At 36.9% G+C, this 22,078-nt stretch overlaps 1 protein-coding gene across 1 annotated transcript in view; it reads right to left on the bottom strand.

The window, feature by feature from the left end:
• Positions 1-22,078, bottom strand: part of LOC132702381 (uncharacterized) — a 58,872-nt gene that overhangs the window by 14,733 nt on the left and 22,061 nt on the right. Inside the window, exons 3-6 of the mRNA XM_060670967.1 lie at positions 16,517-16,837; positions 15,006-15,120; positions 9,048-9,170; positions 485-663 (exon numbers count right to left, since the gene is read on the bottom strand). Of these exons, the coding sequence (XP_060526950.1) occupies positions 485-663; positions 9,048-9,170; positions 15,006-15,120; positions 16,517-16,837 (738 nt within the window). The remainder of the gene's footprint in view (positions 1-484; positions 664-9,047; positions 9,171-15,005; positions 15,121-16,516; positions 16,838-22,078) is intronic.

The following is a 22,078-nucleotide window of genomic DNA, read 5'->3' as shown; positions in this document are numbered from 1 at the left end:
TATGTCTCCAAACAAATCCTCCTGCAACAAATCTCCATTTCTAACATATTATAAGGAAAAAATAGTTTATGGGTCGTTGCTGACTGAAGTCGAAGAGTACTGTCCACTAAATTTCAATAGTTAAACCTTATTTGAGTCGTTAGTTATCCTTTACTTCGTTTAATACATGCAATCTATTCGTTGACTAATATCATTATTTTAACTTCTAATGAAATATTTTATCTTTTGTTCTCATTTGTTTTTTCTATAAATTAAAAAAAAATCTATTAATTTTACTCACTGTTAAGCTTATGTCTTATGTCTTTGATGCGTTAAATGCTGAAGCAGAAAATTAATTTAAAAAAATGTGTTCTGTTTAAAAAAGATATCGACATCTACTTTTTGACCCACCATGTATATTCAAAAATATATTGAGTTTTTATTATTTTTTTTCAAAAATATGCACCCTGTCTTTTTACTGATTGTATACGGGACGGTCGCTTACTTTGAACGCGTGGAAGAACGCGTACGTGATAACTGAAGCCCTCTCGTCGGCGCCCCTGGCTTTCAAAAACCGACTGATCATCTTCGGCCTGAGGACGCATCCGAATTCGTCCGAGAGCTGGATCACGTGGCCCGCGCCGTCCGAAGCGATGCACGATTTCACTCGCATGTCGAACTCGCCTGGGAAAACAAAAAGGGCTGTAATACACAGGGCGTGTCCTATTGAAATTCCATGTTCCATCTTCTAACAATATAATAATAATAATAATAATACTAATAATCTAAAATTTAAAAACATTTTGACGAATGCAGCGTTGCCATATCTATTTGAAATTATTGGAGCGTTTGAATTTTAAGTAGGGTTAACTTTTTGGCAAGGTTGGTTGCCTTTTGAAAACATAAATTTGTCAGATCATCATCAAAATGATGAAAGGTTTGGAGTAATAAGTCCTCGTTAGAAATGCAAAGGGACTACAAACGCAGAATAATTTATTATAAAATACATATTATTATTAAACAATGATAGATAACGCTCTACAATTGTTATTGAATTTACTAGTCAATTAAGAAGTGGTCAATTGTCACACTATTCACTGATGGTGGCGAATTATCAAAAGATCTTTTCGTTGGTGTGAATATCGTCATTTTATTACTAATCTTGTAAAACTATGAGTACGCTAGCTCAACAGCAAATACCGATGCATTACACTAAAAACATATACTTATGAAGGCGCTACCGTATGCATGTTTTTATTACTCCGCTAATCAAGTGTGATTTATTTCATTTAATTCCGTCATAAAGGAATAAGGGAAGTTAATTGACCAAAAATATGGGTGGAAAATAATTTAATGAAATAGCCTACGAGGGGGTACCCATAAAAAACCGGAATTGAATTGCCGCGCGCAGAGCTTGTATAGTACACCTTTCTGCCGCCAGGTTGTGGATAGTACAACTTATTGCGAGTTCAACGCCACCTTCGTTTTAAATTTAACTTGTTTTGTTCACTTGCAGTGCCATTTTTTGTTAACGCTGTTTTTTTGTTATTTCGTTTTTTTCGATGCCAAGTTTAAAAGAACAACGTGCAGCTGTGAAATTTTGTTTTCTGCTCGGTAAAAGTGCTGCTGAAACTGTTTCAATGTTAAAAACAGCTTATATAGACGATGCGATGGGAAAAACTCAAGTGTACCAGTGGTTTGTTGGCTTCAAAAATGGCGACGAGTCAATTGATGACCGAGCTCGTTCTGGACGTCCATCAACTGCTCGAATAGACGAAAATATTGAAAAGATTCGAGAGTTTGTGCTCACAGACCGTCGACAGATAATTGAACAATTATCAAAGATTAGTGGGTTGTCTTGGAGCGCGGTTCAGCGAGTTTTAACCTAAGATTTGGGAATGAAAAGAGTTGCTGCCAAGTTTGTTCCTCGTGTTCTGACTGACATGCAAAAAGAACATCGACTTGAAACATGTCGTGCTTTGAACCAACAGCTTGCAACGGATCCAGATTTTCTTTCAAAGATCATTACTGGTGACGAAGCAACAGTCCAGCCAATGGAAGACGTCACTGTCTCCCCGTCCAAAAAAATGTCGTCAGGTCAAATCAAACATCAAAACGATTGCTTTTTCGACATCAATGGCGTAGTTCATGCAGGTGAGAACGTTAATCAAGCTTTTTATCTGGAAGTTTTAAGAAGATTGCGCCACAGTATTCGACAAAAAAGACCCGATTTGTGGCGGACAGTGGACTAGTTCTTCACCACGATAATGCACCTACACACACAGCCATTTCTGTTAAGCAGTTTTTGGCTAAAAATGGCATGGTGTGACTTCTTCTTATTTCCACGTATGAAAAAGGACATGAAAGGACAGCGATTTGACAACATTGAAGAGGTCAAGAAAAAAACGAGGGATGAGCTGTCGGCTATAGCCAAAGATGAATATAAAAAATGTTTCGAACAGTGGAAGCACCGCTAGGAGAAATGTTTTAGTTGTAATGGAGAGTATTTTGAAGGGGACAAGGTCGTTCTGTGATTTTCAAAACAATATATAATTTATAAAAAATGATTCCGATTTTTTTTTGGGTACCCCCTCGTGTATATCCATTATTATGATTATGTTATCATAATCTTAATAAAGTGTGATTTTCCATGGAACCAGCACTATAAAAAAATATTGGTAATTTTATGCTGGAACGTATAGATATTGATTTCAATCAAGAAATTGCAAAAAAATAATGCAAAAAAATCTAAACAATCAAGGCAAAATTAAATCAACTTGTATTTTTTTTTGTTGCCAGCAACAGGCCCAACTAATATTCTACTTTTTACAAAACTTCTGGATTCTTCCTGCGTCGGTTTTTGCAGTATTACAGTAACCTGTGGAGGTTTCTTGGAAAAATTAACAAATAATATTCTGCTTAATTTTATGCAGCAAGGTAAGATTTGTCTCTATTTACCGGACATTTGCACTATTCAAAACTTTTCTACTTTTCGATAAAGGAAATTGCACAATGCATAGTAAAAAGTTGCAAAGGTCATTATTTAGTTTTGGAAAATGTTAAATAATAACCTTTTGAAATGACAACTGCCGCAGAGGTTTTCCGTCAGCCGAACCAACGAGAAGCAAATTGAATTTGGCGCAGTCGCCGGCAAACCGGTATTATACGAAGTGGATAACCATCGGACTCGGTCTTCTCACATTTGTCACGCGGTTATCGATTCCGATCTCTAACAATGAGCGTATCAATAATGTCAACATGTTATCCGCGACGATGATAAGCGAGCCGGGTTATGCTAATTGCTCGATCATTAAAGTTAACGCGACGGTCTCGAATTGACGTCCATCAATAAATGTATTGCCGAGCATGTCGTTTGATAAACGAATCGATATAGGTAAGTACGAGCTAGTTGGCAATTATCATTCGAATAGATAAAGCCAACGTCGGATAGGTGATGGCTGCCGGTTTCGCGACGAAGCGCTTTCACCACGACATCGAAGGATTTTGGCAGTAAATAGAAAAAAATTTCGTAAAATATGTTAAAATAGACTTGTTATTGCACATATATATTTTTAAGTTTTCATAATAATGTAATGATAAAGATAGTCATTGATGATGGTGCTCAGACGAATGCTCCTAATATCATGGGTATAATCCGACCAAAAATATACTGCATTTATTGCTTTGACGTTTGAAGTATTTTACAGTACCTTAAACGGAGAATTTGGCAGGACCGTGGTAAAACCGATTTCAACAGATGTTTATTGTGCATCAAGTAGATCTTCCCTGAGATGGACCGTAACGAAGATTTGTAAAAACTTGAAATTTTTATTTGAAACGTAAATAGATCGTTTTAAATTTGATTAAGCATTGATGCTGCGGGGTATTTTCGGATAAGTAGAAACGTTTATTTTAACATCAGGTGATATGTCTCTATCGATAAATCTATATCTAAATTGCAATATGTTCGTATATATTACGGAGACTGTGATCCTTCCACCAAGTACGTGTTTATGTACCTGATTCTCGAGCTCTGACCCTGCGAATCTGTTTTCACTGGTTTTCATTAACGGCAAGTTTTAAAATCTTTGTCTAGTGTGCCTGTCCATTAACAACATTCTTCTTCTTGTATTTTTGCGTCTTCTACATAGTTCTTTGATTTGTAAACAACAACACTCTTTTGAGACTATTCGCGGTAGATAAAGGTACGTCATAAGAATACAGATAAATATTTATTGGAATCTTACAATTAAAGATTTTGTGACGGTTCCTGTTTTTGTAATACTTTGAAATGTGGAGACCGTGGATCCATTTCTCTTCAGATGCTAACCGAATTGTTTTGAATTTTATAAGAAATACAGCAGAAATACAAAAGTAGGAGTAGCAATAAAAACAAGTGACACGACCAAAGTTCCGAAGTCAACTGTAATTCTTCATGCTGGGTCCAAAAATGGTTGGGTGGAAGATGCCTTATTTTTGTCCACCTAAAACGTCAAAGATTCAGGTGTGGATTGGTTGGTGGAGACTGGTTTCAAAATAAACTGTTAGAAAAAATTAGAAAAATTCCAAATACTTTTTCAAACAAAGAAGAAATTAAAGAATTTCTGAACGAAAATGATTCATATTTTAAAGAGAGCTACACGAAAAACAGCTTCTGGAATTATTAAAAATAAGACATTTTAACAAACACTACAAAATCGATTCGATAGCACGACAAAACGGACATGAAATCTTATATAAAAAGAAATAACATTGCACCAAAATTTAGTGGCAGCACCATAAACGTAATTCGACAAGAGGTAGTTAAAATATCAGTACAAAGCTGGTCTAACTGTGAAAAACGAGTAATAAAAGAAGAAAATATTTATCGAGAACGATTAATGGCAGTGTAGATCATTGAACTATGTGACGACAGCAGCGATAGTGACGATTTTTTAAGTGACATAAATTGTTACTTTGTACTAGTTTTTTACGTACATGTTTCAGGGATTGCTCGGCGAAAAAGATTGAAAAAATACTTATATCTCGCTTGTTAGTGTAGGTAGATAAATTCCTAGGACGGTCCTGGAACGGTTAAGGGTAAGGGTCTGCTCGGCAGGGTTAGTTAATCACGGGCTCGGTTGTAAAAGCACTATATTTCTGGTCCAAGCGGTTCGTGAGCACTTGACAACCGTTAAGTGCCTGAGACATGCCCTGCGAGGCAAACGTTACCTTATTCTTCAATTATGAAGTGCAGGACAGAAGGTCATAAGCATAAGAGAATAGGAAGGAAGCAGGTCTCTTGGTGGAAAATATCCGTAAATGGGGCGGTGCGGTACACCTGTTCACAATCGCATGAAGACAGAGACCAAATCGCCTTGTAATTACCAACGACAAGGCGCAAGAACGACAATGCGAGACAATGGTACCGAATGGTATATTTTTTGTTTTCCTTTGAAAAAGCACGAAATTAATTAATAAAATATAAGCAATCATATTTGGTAAATGTAAACTTACATCAAAATTAACGCACTACTATAATATTTGTGTCAGCTTCAAAATTAATTTTGGACTGGCCAACGTGCAGTGCAGAACTTAGTAATTGTTAAGTTAAATACATTAAAATTCGTATTTCATCAACAGAAAATAAAAAATGGGCGATTATCATTAACTTAGAAGATACCTGTAGCAATTCATGAACATGAAAACCTCTTTTATTTTAAACACTCTGTAAAAGCCCAAAACTTAAGTTTAAGCTACAATTAAAAAATATACTAGGGGTACCCATAAAAAACCGGAATTGAATTGCCGCGCGCAGAGCTTGTATAGTACACCTTTCTGCCGCCAGGTTGTGGATAGTACAACTTATTGCGAGTTCAACGCCACCTTCGTTTTAAATTTAACTTGTTTTGTTCACTGGCAGTGCCATTTTTTTGTTAACGCTGTTTTTTAGTTATTTCGTTTTTTTCGATGGCAAGTTTAAAAGAACAACGTGCAGCTGTGAAATTTTGTTTTCTGCTCGGTAAAAGTGCTGCTGAAACTGTTTCAATGTTAAAAACAGCTGATAAAGACGATGCGATGGGAAAAACTCAAGTGTACCAGTGGTTTGTTCGCTTTAAAAATGGCGACGAGTGAATTGATGACCGAGCTCGTTTTGGACGTCCATCAACTGCTCGAATAGACGAAAATATTGAAAAGATTCGAGAGTTTGTGCTCACTGACCGTCGACAGACAATTGAACAATTATCAAAGATTAGTGGGTTGTCTTGGAGCACGGTTCAGCGAATTTTAACCTAAGATTTGGGAATGAAAAGAGTTGCTACCAAGTTTCTTCCTCGTGTTCTGACTGACATGCAAAAAGAACATCGACTTGAAACATGTCGTGCTTTGAATCAACAGCTTGAAACGGATCCAGATTTTCTTTCAAAGATCATTACTGGTGACGAGTCATAGTGCTATGGTTACGATCCAGAAACGAAGCAACAGTCCAGCCAATGGAAGATGTCACTGTCTCCCCGTCCAAAAAAATGTCGTCAGGTCAAATCAAACATCAAAACGATGCTGATTTGCTTTTTCGACATCAATGGCGTAGGTCATGCAGGTGAGACCGTTAATCAAGTTTTTTATCTGGAAATTTAAGAAGATTGCGCAACAGTATTTGACAAAAAAGACCCGATTTGTGGCGGACAGGGGACTGGTTCTTTCACCGGGATAACGCACCTGCACACACATCCATTTCTGTTAAGCAGTTTTTGGCTAAAAATTGCATGGTTCTTCTGCCCCATGCACCTTACTCGCCTGATCTCGCTCCGTGTGACTTCTTCTTATTTCCACGTAGGAAAAGGGACATGAAAGGACAGCGATTTGACAACATTGAAGAGGTCAAGAAAAAAACGAGGGATGAGCTGTCGGCTATAGCCAAAGATGAATATAAAAAATGTTTCGAACAGTTTAAGCACCGCTGGGGAAAATGTATTTGCAGGATTCCAGTCGGATGCAGGATTCCAGTCGGAGTTCAACGAGCGAACGGATGATATCCCGGAATATAGTGTCATCACATTTTTCCATCCGTGAATCAATACGTGAGAATATCATACACCTTTACGGGAAGGAGACCTTTACAGCCACCCAGTGTTCGAAGTGTCTTCGGAGCGCGAGCATTGAAGATGCCAAGTGAGATTTTGGCGAAACGTCTGCAGGATTCCAGTCGGATGCAGGATTTGCAGGATTCCAGTCGGATGCAGGATTCCAGTCGGAGTTCAACGAGCGAACGGATGATATCCCGGAATATAGTGTCATCATATATATATATATATATATATATATATATATATATATATATATATATATATATATATATATATATATATATATATATATATATATATAAGCAATTATATTGTTGATGTTTTGATACTCGTGACTACACTGAGGCTTTTGTGATTTGCATATTCTAAGTGACCTTTTTAATTACCACAATATTAAATTAAACCCTACTAAATCATGTTTAACGATTCTTGGAATAAGCAATTTAATTCCAACTTAAGAATCAAGAAGCTCATAAACTAAGAAAAGAAAGATGCTACCTTCGCTACTATTGTAAGTTTTTTTTAATATCTTACGTAGTTTTTGGTGCCTTTCATCTGCTCATTTCAGTTATTTCAGTTCTGATAAGTTTCGATTTTGTTTATCGAAGCGGCTTTCGAATGGCGGCTACGAATTATCAGATCCGGTACGATGCAGCAGCCGCGTCGCAAAACCTGAATCTCTCGCGGCGGTACCAATTTGTCGCAAAGAAGCCAGAGTACCGTTAAAACGTCTAAATAGTTGTAAACAACATATTTGATTAACATTGTGTCTGGCGTAGGCATGCGTCGAATTCGCCGATCGCGTTTAGTGCGCCTCCCGGTGTACCCGACCCGGTTCCTGTCGACTTTTTTCGGAAAGCTTGCCGCCCGGCCGCGACACCTTTCCGCCTCAACTAAATTATGCAAATATGAAGTGGGCACGTAACCAATGTCTTACCGATCATTTAATGTCGCCGGTCTAGACGTGCGTCGTGTTTTAATTTGTGGGTTACGGTTAACGGTCCCGAGGTTGTTGCACGCCGACAAACCACCCTCGTGGAGGGGCACCTTTACCTCTTCTTCTTCTTACGTTAGGACTGGGTCCTGTGTTTTCATCAAGGGCTAACCAGGAGGACCAGCTTGCATACCATCATATAGATGGTGGTCCAGGAGATCTAGTTTCTTTTCCTTTGCATTTGGCATTCTGTCAACATGGTCTGTCCATCGCCCTTATTTCTTCATTTCTCTTCCGATTGAATAACGTATGTCCTGTTGGTCTTAAGAGCCGTTTAGTAGTTGGGTTATGCAAGGTTTATATAATCGTACTTCGTATATTTAGGTATCCTGATATTAATCTTGTCTTTGTTGTTTGGGCTTTTACTTCATTGTTTAGGTTTCTATCACTTGTTATGTTTCTACCTAGATTTCTATTTTCTATTTTAGATATTGTAAGAGGTTTTGGAGATTTGTTGGACTTTATATAGGAGGATCTGCAGGTTATCTTCTGAGATAATTTCTTTGTCTCCCATTGCGTATCCTTTCTCGGTTTGGTTTATTTCGTTTTTGATTTCGTCCATAATGATAATGAACAAGATTGGGCTTACGCTATCCCCTTGTCTGCTGCCCGTTGCTACAGGTGTTTCCGAATAAAAAAAAATTGACTTGACTTTAGACTAATGAAATATTGTCGATATAATGTACATATATTTAGTGTTGTTAAAATAATTTCTAGCGACTAAACGTCAACTGTGTAGAGAGTGAGAGGACCATTTTTTATATTTCCACGTCACTGTTACTTTAACCATCTGTTGTATAGATGTATTGCTTAATTTTTCCGCAATTCTGAAATACGTTTAAGGCTTTTTATAAGTGAAAGAGTAAAGAAAAAAAGTATGCTGGAGAGTTGACCCAGAAAGTATTATTTATTACGTTAAATAAACATTTTATGGTAAATTATCCCTTTGACTTTTAAATTTATGCTATTACAAGGACAAATATTTGGTACGCGCAACTGTAACAAACCTCTGTAGTCGTTGATGGCTACCACCAAGGTCAGCGTCGATCCTAACGGTACTATGCCGCTAACGGGTGGGGCCCACGGACCCTTGCCGTGCTGTATTTCCATCCAGCAGTCGACATTGTCCCCTGCAAAATGAAAACAATAATAATTCTTTCAAAATGGTGGCGGCGATAAGATTTTGGTTTGTTCCGAAACTGAGAATGGATGGATCTAGCGCTACGATAAGAGTGCAAGATTTATAAAGTCGCGTCCTGATCTAATAGCTTTGTTTCAACCGCAGACTGACCTTTGGCTTAAAGTTGCAGGCTTCAAACTTTCTTAAATTATTCCAAATATTTATGTTATTTTGAAATTGACATTCAAAAAATCTTTTTTTTCTCTGCGTATCGTTAAACTTGTAAAACTTGTAAGACTTTTATAATATTCCCAATGCTGAAGGGTTCTGGTTTTATTGTAGCGTGGCAAAGCTTTATTCCTGGTTGCATTTAAATACCGAATGTTGTCAGTTATCCACGGCTTATTGCGTTTCGTGAATCGGGCCCTCCACAATGGAGCATGTAAATCTAACAGCGAAACAATATTATGATTAAAAAAACTTTATCACTTATACTCTCTAAATCAAAAATATTGCTCCACGGTATGGACTAGAGCTCGCATACATACTGTTTTCAAATTGCATATAAATTTAGGACTTCCACAAGTTGTAACTTAATTCAAAATAAATCTCATTTTCTAACAAATATTCCTAGACTTCAGTTTTTGAACAATGTTGAAGCGTGTGAAGGTGTGCTCCATGCCTTATTTATATTTATATGGCATTCATCTTCTTCTACCTTCGTTTTCAGTCTATCCACCGTAGGAACAACTTCGCTTTGACAAATACAATATATTTTCCTTCTTATTAGGTCCTGATCACTGTTGACTATACGACGAGTTTGAAAATCATTAGTGTTAAGCAAATTCAGATTACAGAGGCCACTTTTGATGAAAATCCAACCACAGAATCACTAGAAAACGAAAGCACAAAAACTCTGTATCAAAAAAGAATTAAAAATAGAAGAAAACGAAATAACATATAACGATGATGTAGAACAATGCCGCAAAAAAATAACAAACAACATAATAACAGCTTCAAGAGAAGCACTTGGAACAAGAAAGACAAATGTAAATAACAAAAAAGTCCACAAACCCTGGTTTACAGAGGTAAAAGTCATATGCAGAGAAAAAAGAGACGCATACTTAAAATATAGAAGCAACAAAACACCAGAAGAACACGCAAACTATATAGCAGCAAGAAACAGGGTGAATGCAAGGATAAAAACCATCAAAGATTCAGAACAGACATCGAGCACGACTTTTATGAAAGTCAGAAAAGAGTGCCGAAACTATTACGATCGACTAAAATAAAAATGAAAGAATGCACAAAATAATTTAAAAGTCTATACAAGTCAAAGGAAAATAGTGCTCAAGACAAAACAGAAACAATGGACTGAAATTGGATGATAACAGAAAACCACGTGAAAAACGCAACGAGAACTGAAAAAACGAAAAGCACCAGGAGAAAACACGGTCACAAACAAACAAATTAGATTTGGTGGACCAAAACTAATAAAGGAAATAACAAAAATTTTCAATAAAATAATTAAAGAAGAAAAGATACCTCTAGAGTGGAATAAAAGTTTAACCACATTGATATTTAAAAAAACGGACAAGAACAAGCCATCAAACTATTGGGGAATATCATTGCTAGATACAATATCGAAGAACTAAGAGCAACAATTCCGATATGCGAAGGACAGCAAGGCTTTAGAAAGAACAGATCAACAACAGATGCCATCCTTATAATTCGGCAGTTAGTGGAAAAGTCAATAGAGTGCAACAACCCTATCTTCATGTGTTTCGTGGACCTAACAAAAGTGTTTGATAAAATACGACTTAATGACATAGCATACCTACTTAAAGAAAAAAAATTATCTCCTGAGGGCTCCTGAAAGCTGAGGGAAGAAATACAGGCAAACACAGGAATAAGACAAGGAGACAGCTTAAGTCTGTTTCTGTTTAACCTGATTATTGACAAAACGATAAAACAAATAAAACTAACAAGATATCAAATAGGAAACACAAATCACGATACTATGTTACGCGGACGATGCGATACTGTGACAAACCACCGAGATATTTACCAAGTAGGAAAGACTAGACGAGACCATGTAATAAACGAAGATATCCGGCAACACTGTCATATTCAAGATTTAGTAAGATGGGGACGAGAGAGAAAAAGAAATTGGAATCAACACATGACGAGAAGGGAAGAGCACAGATTAGCAAAGATCACAAGAGATGGAAAAGCCTAGGGGAAAAGATCAAGAGGAAGACCACAAAAAAGATGGCAAGAAAGCTGGTCATCAGAATCACAAATAATTGGAAGGTTGTGGTGAAGTGTATTTTTTGATGGAACGCTTAATATCTTTAATATGGAAATTATTAGAGAGAAGAACAAAGGTAAGGTGTTTTAATTCTGTTTTCAGAGAGTTTTGAGATAGTTTTACGGCTCCAGGAAACTGGAATGACCAACATGGAAATCCTGAAAAGAATAAAAACGGAAAAAGAAATTATCATTAGAGTAAAAAAGCGTAAACTTCAGTACCTTGGACACGTCAGGAGAGGAGAAAAGTACCAACTACTCCAACTCATATTACAAGGAAAGAGAAGTGTAGGAAGAAGGCGTCACTCATGGATGAGAAACTTACGTGACTGGTTCGGGTGCACCACAAAGCAACTATTTCGGTCGGCTGTGTCACGAATACGAATAGCACTGATGATTGCCAACCTTCGCAACGAAGACGGCACTTAAAGAAGAAAAGAAACAAAAGAGTGTTGATAACCGATGATTGTTGGGCCGGATGGTGATGTGACCATGCATTAAGGTATCGGTCTGTGTGCGTAGGTTTTCTATAAACACAATGACCCAATGTTAGGTCTGATTTTCTATTGATAAGAATATCTAACAATGAAAGCTTATTGTTTTTTCTAATTTCTCTCTCTTCTTTCTTTCTAGTTTCTAATTCAATGGTAAAATGTATGTTAGGGTGTATAGAGGTTACTAGGGATTCTTGACCATGAGGTGTCGAGAGCTTTCTTCTCAAAGGCTTCCATAAATATATTTGCGAAAAAAACCTATGTTAGGGTGTATAGAGTTTAAATGTCTAAGAAAATCTACTAAGGTTTCTTGACCATGAGGCCAAATTACAAAAGTATCATCGACGTAGCGTTTCCATTATTTTAAGCAGGTACAGAGTAAAATACGAGCCAGATTTAGTCAAGCTCTGAAGAAACAATCAGGATGATTGGGGAAACGTCAGCAATTTCGACTCAGCAAAAACCGACACAGAAGGAATCCAGAAGTTTTGTAAAAAGTATTACAGTAGCCCGTGGAAGTTTCTTTGAAAAATTAAAGTTAAAGTTTATTGGGGAGGTTGCGTCGAAACACGATGAAGACTGTATGTACTTCGGGTACTATTGTTATAAGTAAACTCGATGAAGATTGAGACCTGTAGCACAGCGAAGGTTTTTTTTTAATTTTGGTTGTCGGCTGCATAATTTGGGATACGGGCCTGTTCCGAATAGCCCGCGAGCCCAAATTTATTTGCATATCCCACCTGCAAGCACCGCATGAATAAATATCGACGCTTCTTGCGTAATCGTCGGTCCATTGGCGCGACCGACGGGTAAACGCTGTACGCGCCTCAAGTTTTATAGATCGTATCCACTTCTAATAGTATTCAATTTACCCGCTAACCGTACACACCGTGTTACCCAAAATGGCGGTAACGCTCTAGGCTTATCAAAGCTCTAGTCGGATCGACACGGCGTGGAGTTAATCCTTCATTCTACGCCGCTGGCGCCAAAAGCCAACTTAATTAAAAGCTGGGTAAACGATTTACGAGCTAAAGACCTGAGAGTTTGGTTAGTCGGCAAAAGTTCAAGTTGCTCGCGTCGCGGGGTATTTGACGGAAGACAGCGGCGTGGCTATATATCTTTGCAGGATCCTTTCATATCCCTATGGGATTTTATTTGCTCCTTTCAAATATTTAGGTTAGTGGTCATAGCCCGTTAATGTTATGAAAATTGTTTTATCGCTTACACAGTGGCCAAAATTTATCAACCAATAACATTTCCAAAGCTTCAAACCTCGGTTTTTTCAAATTCGACACGATACGACTTGTTACTTTCGAAAATCGATGAAACCGAATTTTTCGAAAGTATCTGCGCTAGTATAAAAATTTTATATCTCGGTAACAGTAGGGGGTGATAGGATGGGATCGCCGTTGGTAAAATGGAAATGATCACCGTCGAAAAAAAAATTTTTTTGTCTTTCTCCGTTCTCGTCTTTTGGATTTTCCTGAATAACTTTGGAACCGTTGAAGCTACAAAATTGAAATTTTCCTGCTTTTTAACCCTCCACGAGGCACATAAGCTTATAAGAAATGGCTTTGATCCGACGCCGGTATCCATCTTTTTTTCGCGATTTTCGACTGTTTTTTGGGCTTTGCTGTGAAATACGATAAGTGTCCGAAATTTGAAGCAATCGACTTCATATTTGGCACATATATGCAGCTTTGCCAAGTTATGAAACCTATTGAAAATGAGAGGGGCTGGGAGGCCGGGTCGTTTTTAAAAAAAATAAAAATAGCCTATGCAAAAGTCTACAAAAAAGACCATTTTTCAAAAATCGTTTACAAGACTAAAAAAATTCTTGAATCAGAAGACGCAGAGGATGCGGCTCCATAAACTGAAAAATGTGTCCCCCCTATTATTTAAAATTGGAAATAATTTAAGATCTGTGTATTAAGCGGCCTATACACGTGCAGACTTGCCTGTACAGGTCGAGACACGCGAGTAAGTGCGAATGTTTATGTGTCAAAACTCAAGGCGCGTTCAGTTCCAAGCGCGGCTCGAAGCGAATCAGATTGTGTCTGATTTTTAGAGCAAATGCGAAGGCCAACTTCATTTTTCTCGCAGCAGCAGCTCTTATCAAGTGACGAGCCTCGACGTTTGCCTAAATAGTGTGTGGCCGTAATTCGTTTCGCACTTGCGCGCGGACTTGCCTGCATGTGTGTAGCCCCCATTAGATGTCAGTTTATTTTAGATAGATAGAAAAAAACTTTTGTATTTAAGGTTTTTAAATATGTTCGCTTTATTCCGTGCAATATTAAAAAACGTAATAAATGCCCCAAATTTGCAGTAACCGACTTCAGACTTGGGAGAGAAGTAGAAGTCCGGGCCCGCATTTAAACTATTTAAATTGGGAGCAATAAAATAACGCGAAGTATTTTTTTTTTAATTTTTGATTTTTTTTTTGGCTATTTTGGCATCCAGAAAAACATCTTTTCCTCCAAAACCATTCATCCGACCGGAAAAATTTTACAACCGTAATACGTGGGAGACCCGGCGCTATAACTTTTGCTTCACGCATTTTTTCGATTCTATACAAGGTTATGGACAAAAATCGTCTTCTGGTTCAGGAATTTTTTCGATCGGTTTTTGAAAAACGGTGTTTTTTGATGACCCTTGCACACGCGATTTTTTTTTTTTAATATTTCCCGACCCCCCAGCCCCCCTATTTTCAATAGGTTCCAACGCAGGGCAAAACTGCATATATGGGCCAAATATGAAGTCATAGCAATGTTCAGTTTTGCCCCTTTCGTTGGCGATCGCTATTTTAAAGGTTATAAAACATGAAATATTTACTCATGCCCTTGTATTATGGAGACTTCCTTGCTGTAATCTTCGAGTAATTTATATATATTATTTTTTTATAAGTATAAGACCTCGGGTGTTCAAATCAACGCGAGCGAAGAATCTATTCAGGTATTTTCACACTTTTAATGCCGGAACCGGTCCCCGGCTCATTAGAAATGTCAATAGGTGGACCCAATTTACGCGCCGCTTGTATATACCTCTGAAATCGAGCTGTATGACATCAAGGTCGGCGATGACCATCGGGGGCTTCGAAGCCGTCTTCTCGTAGTCGTTGAACCACTCGCACCTGAGCCGTTTGGCCTCGTCCCACACCTAGGAGGCGGACAACAAAAAAAAATTATCCGTCTGCGGAACGACCGAAATTGATCAAGATATGAAAAAGGCAGTCTCTATCTCTCTCTTCAATGAAACTTATTAGCATGCGCGTATATAAACTAAGATTAGTCTTCTTCTAGAATACCTTTAAGACTATCAAACGCTCCAAGCAGCCTGTTGTTTGTTTGGGTAAATAAATAAGTACAATAGTATGTACTGGGCGACCTATTTATTATGGGATGACATATGACATGACTTGCAGGATGTTTACATTTTCGTGGACAAGTAAACACTTTCTTATTTTAAATTAAACATAGGTGTATATTATTAAGGTATAACTTTTTAGTTGACTGGTTAAAAAATGTTTTAAATAACATCTTTCAATTGTAGAGTGTTATCTATCATTATTTAATGATAATGTGTATTTTATATTAAATTATTATGCGTACGTGATGTCAAATTTACCGCTTAACCCTTTGCACTCGTATATATGTCCTTTCGCGAGTACACGGTACTCGGGACTATTATTTTATCTACTTATACGTCTAAACGGATTTTTTTAATAAAGTCTATGGGATTTTGTGTTTTTTTTTTAATATTTTATAATTTGTTACGATTACAACATGAAAAATAACTAAACAAAAAAAACTTGAAAAAGACTAAATAAAAAATAACGGCTTACAAAAACAACAAATCTTGAGGATATGGCAACACAAATAAAACCCAACATTATCATAATATAAAAATTTTATTATTATATTTAAAAATACTGTATTGAAGATTCTTTTACTTTTAAGCAACTAATAGAAATGAAACTATGACTACAATTTTAGTCAAAAATGAGACTTCTCTTTTATTAACAAGTTTTATAGAAGTAGTTGACCTACCACTAAATAATAATTATTTTCAATATCAAGAAAACTTTTATGAATGTACGAGGTATGTTCAAAAATTAAGGCGACTTTTGTAATTAGGCGAGCTACATACATAACAACATAACTACACTCACTATTAAGGAAGTGATAAAAGTGAATAAATAGTATAAAAAAAAGAAATATATACTATTTACGAAAAATGTCTCAATTTTTCCGAGGTATTCAAAATGCCTTAATGTTCATGTTTTATTTAAAATAAGAAAGTTTTTATTTGTCTTCGAAACACAAACATCCTGCGGATTTAAAAATATAGTATTTGAATACATTATATGTATATAATGAATCCAACCGGCGCATCGCGCACCAGGGTTTATATATATAGATAATAATTTTGTTTGGAAAAACTTTCGAAATATACTTTTTTTTTCACCTAATAATTTCGACGCCCCAGTCTAACCTCACCAACGGGAGACTGACCCTTATTATCTTTGATAATATTCGGGGAACTTGACACATACCTCTAGTAAGTCTTTGTCGTACTGTACGACAACCGTATTCTCGTAGAATTGACCGTGGAGGTCCGGCTTGGTACCGCATCTTGCGTATGCAATCCTGAAGGAGAAGAACGTCTGTCCCGTCGAAGGCGGCACGTAAACGCACCTGGGATCGCCGTGTTGCCCTTTACTCGACACAATCCCTTCGAACGGCTGCGAGAACGTCAGATGAACGTCCATGTGATCTTTGCCGCACATAACCTCCAACGACTGGATCGAAGGCATACCTTCGGGCCGGTCTAAGGGCCATAGGTCGCCGCCGGTACCGCTCACCGCGTCCACCAACTGGGGAAGAAAGAGAAAAAGAGTATTATTTTATTATAAAATTACAACAATTTTCCACGAAGATTACCTTTAAAACCGATCGGTATTGTACGACCAAAAATATAGTGCATTTATTGCTTTGACGCACAACTTCGCAGGACCGTGGTAAAACCCATCCCGACAGACGTTTATTCTGCTCTTGCCTGAGATGGACCGTAACGAATATTTGTAGAAACTTTAATTTTTTATTTGAGACGTAATTGGACAGTTCTAAATTTTTATTAAGCATCGATGCTGCGGAGTATTTTTGACTAAACATCTAAGTTGCAATATGTTCGTATATATTACCGAGGTATTTGAATGAAGGGTAAGGGTAACCATCTGTACTCTTTATCTTACAGGAAAATTTGAAAATAATCATTTTTGTCTTGCGAGCCTGTCGATTAACAACATTCTTCTTCTTCTTCTAACTAAGACTATAGATTATATTCGCAGTACGTCATAAGAATACAGATAAATATTTATTAGAATCTTAGAATTAAACATTCTTTGGAGATTCCTGTTTTTTTAACATTTTAAAATGTGGTGAATGTGGAATGAAGCAGATGTTCCCCTGTTAGAAGAAGACATGGTTACCAAAACATAATTTGAAGACAAGGTGGGGAAGGTAGTCGTGCCTAATAACAATTTCGAAGACGAACTACCTCAGCAAATAAAAAAAAAGGATCCATTTGCCTTGGTATTGTTTGGAATGTTTACAATTTTATAAGAAATTCAATAGGAGCAGCAACAAAAACAAGTGACATAGAAATTTTTTCTGTACATGTTTCAAGAAATGCTCGAAATATAACAAAAATGTCGGACGATATTGGAATCCGTAGCAAATGCCGCAGACGTAGCGCATACGCTATTAAGGTTTACGTCAACGTACGCGGTCGTATGTAGCAGATTTTACTCCAACGCATTTACTGTGTCTAATAGGTTTCCCACAATTTGTTCCTTTCTTATATGGATTAGATGGTTGCCGCAGACTAATGAAAACGCACTTCTTTTCCCACTGCTGCTCCGTTACGAGCCGATATGTGCCTCATGTATTTTATAACACGGTGCATTGTTAAGTGGGTGGTATTGGGGAAAAATGTGTCCCCATTGTTTATTTTTTATTTATTTTATTTATTTCCCAAAGTCCGAGGGTTCTCCAACAGTTTATCCATTGGCACGCAAAACATATAAAATTACATTACAAATTTTGTATGCGTTTGCCGTAAACAAATTCAGGATTCAGTGAACTAGATCAGTAACTTTGCTGTTCAGAAAAACACGAAACACATATACAAGCACATCTAATGATTAGAGAGTTTGTAAGTAGTTTAATCTGAATATTTCTATGGAAAATGACAAGGATAAGCGTTAAAAGATAAATACTGTGTACATGAAAGTGACTTAATATACTATCAGCAATTGCAGTGTGACAGTTGATCTCAATTTATTAACTGTCATTTATTTTCTTACTAATAGTTATCGTAATAGTTTTCACTACTTGTTAAATAATTTGAAACGGATCTAACAATCCATCAATTTATTGGAAGTTATGCCGAGAATCCATTAACTTGTAGGTGCAACAATTTCACATTATATCGAAATTAAGCGTTAAGGAATTAAGCAAGACTAACATTTCTATATATCTCCCACTTCGAAGTTGAGCGCCTCTCTATATAAAGCTCGGCAGAGAAAAGGCAATTGTTCTTTAACTGGTCATTTTTCGTGGTAGACTTGGTGCAATTTTTTCCAGCGAAGTGTGTTTGATTATTTTGGTGGATTATCGTAAAAATGATTTGGTGACGATATCGTAAATAACAAAGACTGCTTTGTGGTTGCCAAAACCTTTAGTGGTGCGTAGTACAAAATTTACATTTCTAGTGTATTTGCAAAATAAGGAATATACAAAAATGAAGAGGTTTGTTGACTCCTGGTTGTTTAGTGTTGACTATGGCATTCTGGAAGTGATAAATTAGCTGTGAATAAAATTTAATGGGTGATAAATTCATATTTAATAACAATGTGATTTGATTTAATTTAATAATTTTAATTTAAGTTTTCAATTCGAATATTAATATGAATTCATTGTGCATTTGTATTAATTTGTGGAAAAGATCATAAAATGCCTTATATCTCGGTTGACAGTGATTAAAGTTGAATATTTCTCAAATATCGAGTCCATGAGATAGAAGTCGATTGTGCTCTGTCTAGTTCGGAAATAGTCTTATGAGGTTATTGTCAATGGAAATTTTAGATTTAAGACATGATCTTAGTAAATTATCGCCAAATATACACACGATTTTAATAAATATGAGACAGTACTGCTCCGTAACTTAAATGAGAATTCAACAGTATTTATCCTCAATCAACCTTCTTAGTCGCATCGCACCGAACGAACAGTCCAAGTTTCATTAGAATGATTCCAATAAATAGTACGAAACGTTTTATGTTTAAAGCTTTGTTTTCTCTCAAAATAAAAACATATTATTAAGGAATATGAAATTTCCAGCGCAAGTTATTAATGGCGATTTTTAGATTGTGCTCAATGATCTCGTGTAACGATCGCCGCATACGGTAATTGCCTCTCAATCGGAAACGGATTGGCAATAGATCAATGTACCTATCAGCGCCGACTGAGATTCGATGAAACGCTGACAAACCCGAACAACTTTAAGTGGTTACAATTTTTTTCGTCTCTACCGTCGGCAGTGTAATTTTCGACGACGCAATATTGTGACGTACGGCCGATTCGGTTTAATTTATTGCTCGACGTCCGATGGAAATTGACCAGCGTCTAAAATAAACCTACTATGCGGTACTACCAGGCCGTTGATTCGCAACCAAAATGTATACTTTTTTCTAATCGAAAAATGTTTTTACAAATATACAGGGCATTTAACAAATATGCAAATATAACCACTGAATGTTTATTTAAAAAAATGATTTTTTGTGATATGTTTTTTTTTCAGTTTTGTTGAAATCTGACATAATGATAAAGGTCCAATTTTCAGTTTTTAAAGAAAATTCCACAGCCCACTTTAATAGTATTTATAACTTCGGGATTCGGCCTGTTGGCTTCTTCAGAGCTTACCTGAAACAGTTTGATGATTGACGAAATGTCAACAAGTTCGATTCAACAACAGCCGTGTTTTAACTAGATTAAAATTAACCGACTTTTTTGCAATTTTCGTTAATTTTCTTTGAATAAGCAAGTAAAAGTAAAACATTTTTGCCCGTTAACACAATAAAAAATGGCCCCCAACGAAAATGATAAAAATAACCAGCCGAGCATGCCCTGTATATCACTCGTTTTATTTTTCTCTCGGGTATAAAAGACAAATTAGCGTCATAACATCTTTCGTTTCAAGACATACAAAGTAACTATTCTTCTTGGTTATATCATTTTGTTGGTTTTTCTAAGCTAATTCTTTATTCGATATTTTTTTCTTTAATGCAGTGAAATAGAAAAAGCCTCGTTAAGCATTTTACTTATATCACTATCCTATAGGTAAAACGATATAATTAAAAAAAAAACACACTCTGAAAATTATTTGAATTAAGCATGATTCATTGAAAAACAAAATACATAAAATATTTTGTCGAAAAATGTAGGGTACACATAGGGTACATAGTTATGCATCAAAAATATTTTATTTTTAATCGGTTTCCTCACAAACATTGCAGAAATATTCTTTATTCTTGGACTAACATCGGCACAATCTACATGTACCCCCTACTTCCAGTTACACCATCTAATCCATCGATCTATAGCTTTTGATTCTGACAATTTTTTACAAAAGAAAATGCACAAGGCGTCACATCATCATCATCATCGGTCACTTCCGAGACTGCGTTTTAATATAAGTGCTCTTCTTCAAAAGCATCTTCCCAACTTACGCTAAGCATCTTTTTTGCCTTCGCAGCGGTTTTACGTCCTTATTTCTCGCTTTTGGCTTATTTTTCTTCCCGTTCTAACATAAATCGACTACTGGTAAGTATTGCAGGAAGTTTCCTTCTTTGTTGGAAAATTCGTGGATTATGACTGACGCCAGTAACTTGTTCGATTTTCAGTTAGTTTTAAGGGCCAAATTTAAAATGGTCATATGCCGATTCCATCTTATCATCAAAGCGTACTATGAATTATTTAAGTTCAAAAATTTGTGTAAACAGCTGTAAGCAGTGCTCGTTGTATTATAATTTTTATAGTAATATTGTGGTTTAAGTGTTTTGGTAACGTATTCGCTATTTTAATGAAGATATGGACTTATTATTAGTGCGGAAATGCATGGAATAAGATATTTTTTCCACTCCCGTCTGTAAAATGCCTAATTACACACGTTTCTCACGAATCCGAATCACTTCGGACATTTCCGGGATTTTACCGCACGGGTTTGGGAGCAATCGGATGACTTCCCCCAAATAAATGAAGCTAATATATAACAAATTGAGGAAGGTACCCACTATAGGTACATGTTTACAGTTTCACATGATTAATATTAAAAATAATTTTTGTTTTGTGTTTATTCGCCGTCCCTTTGTAAAAAACTCCGAGCTGTTGTAGTATAAGTTTCCTTTTTTCACTGTTGTTATATACATATAATTTTCTTAACGCTCACGGTTTAGTTGTGTTCTAGATTCACACTGCATATTTCTGAGTTTTTGAAATTGGCTCTAAATATTTTAGTAAACTATCGTACTCGTGGTGGCTGTTGATAATTTGGGGCCTTGCGTCCCCTATTGTTTTTTCGCGGCCGTAGAACCATCGACAGATTCCTCCGATCGGGTGGCGTTTTCACACGATAATCGACACTGGTGATGATCACCATTATCGGAGAGGGACGGTCACGGGGTCGACGTGCGCCCGGGGCACCCCTGTCCCGTTTCGCAACTTTGGCCCGCTACCGTCGGTCTCGGCCGGAAATCGCGCCTCGCATTCCGGCCGCGGAAAACCCCGTCGATCGAAACGCGGACAATTTTAGGGTTACGGCCTCGTCCGTTTGCACTGCGCAACCTTATTGGGGTCGACTACGGCGAGACACAATGCGCCGGCAGCAGCCGTTCACACGCTCGGCCCGTTTATCGTCCGGAACACGCAGTATATAATATAATAACGTCGATAATCTCATGCACAGTTGGCAGATGAGGCATGCGAACCCGCGGAAATCAGCGCGCAACTGTTGTATTATGGTAAATCGTGTCAGGTGGACTCCATGCGCGCCCCGG

This window comes from Cylas formicarius, unplaced genomic scaffold, assembly GCF_029955315.1.
Source record: "Cylas formicarius isolate icCylForm1 unplaced genomic scaffold, icCylForm1.1 PGA_scaffold_5__7_contigs__length_24384050, whole genome shotgun sequence".
NCBI classification, from domain to species: Eukaryota; Metazoa; Arthropoda; class Insecta; order Coleoptera; family Brentidae; genus Cylas; species Cylas formicarius.
The sequence above is the reverse complement of the archived record's forward strand: the minus strand, read 5'-3'. Positions and strand labels throughout refer to the sequence as shown.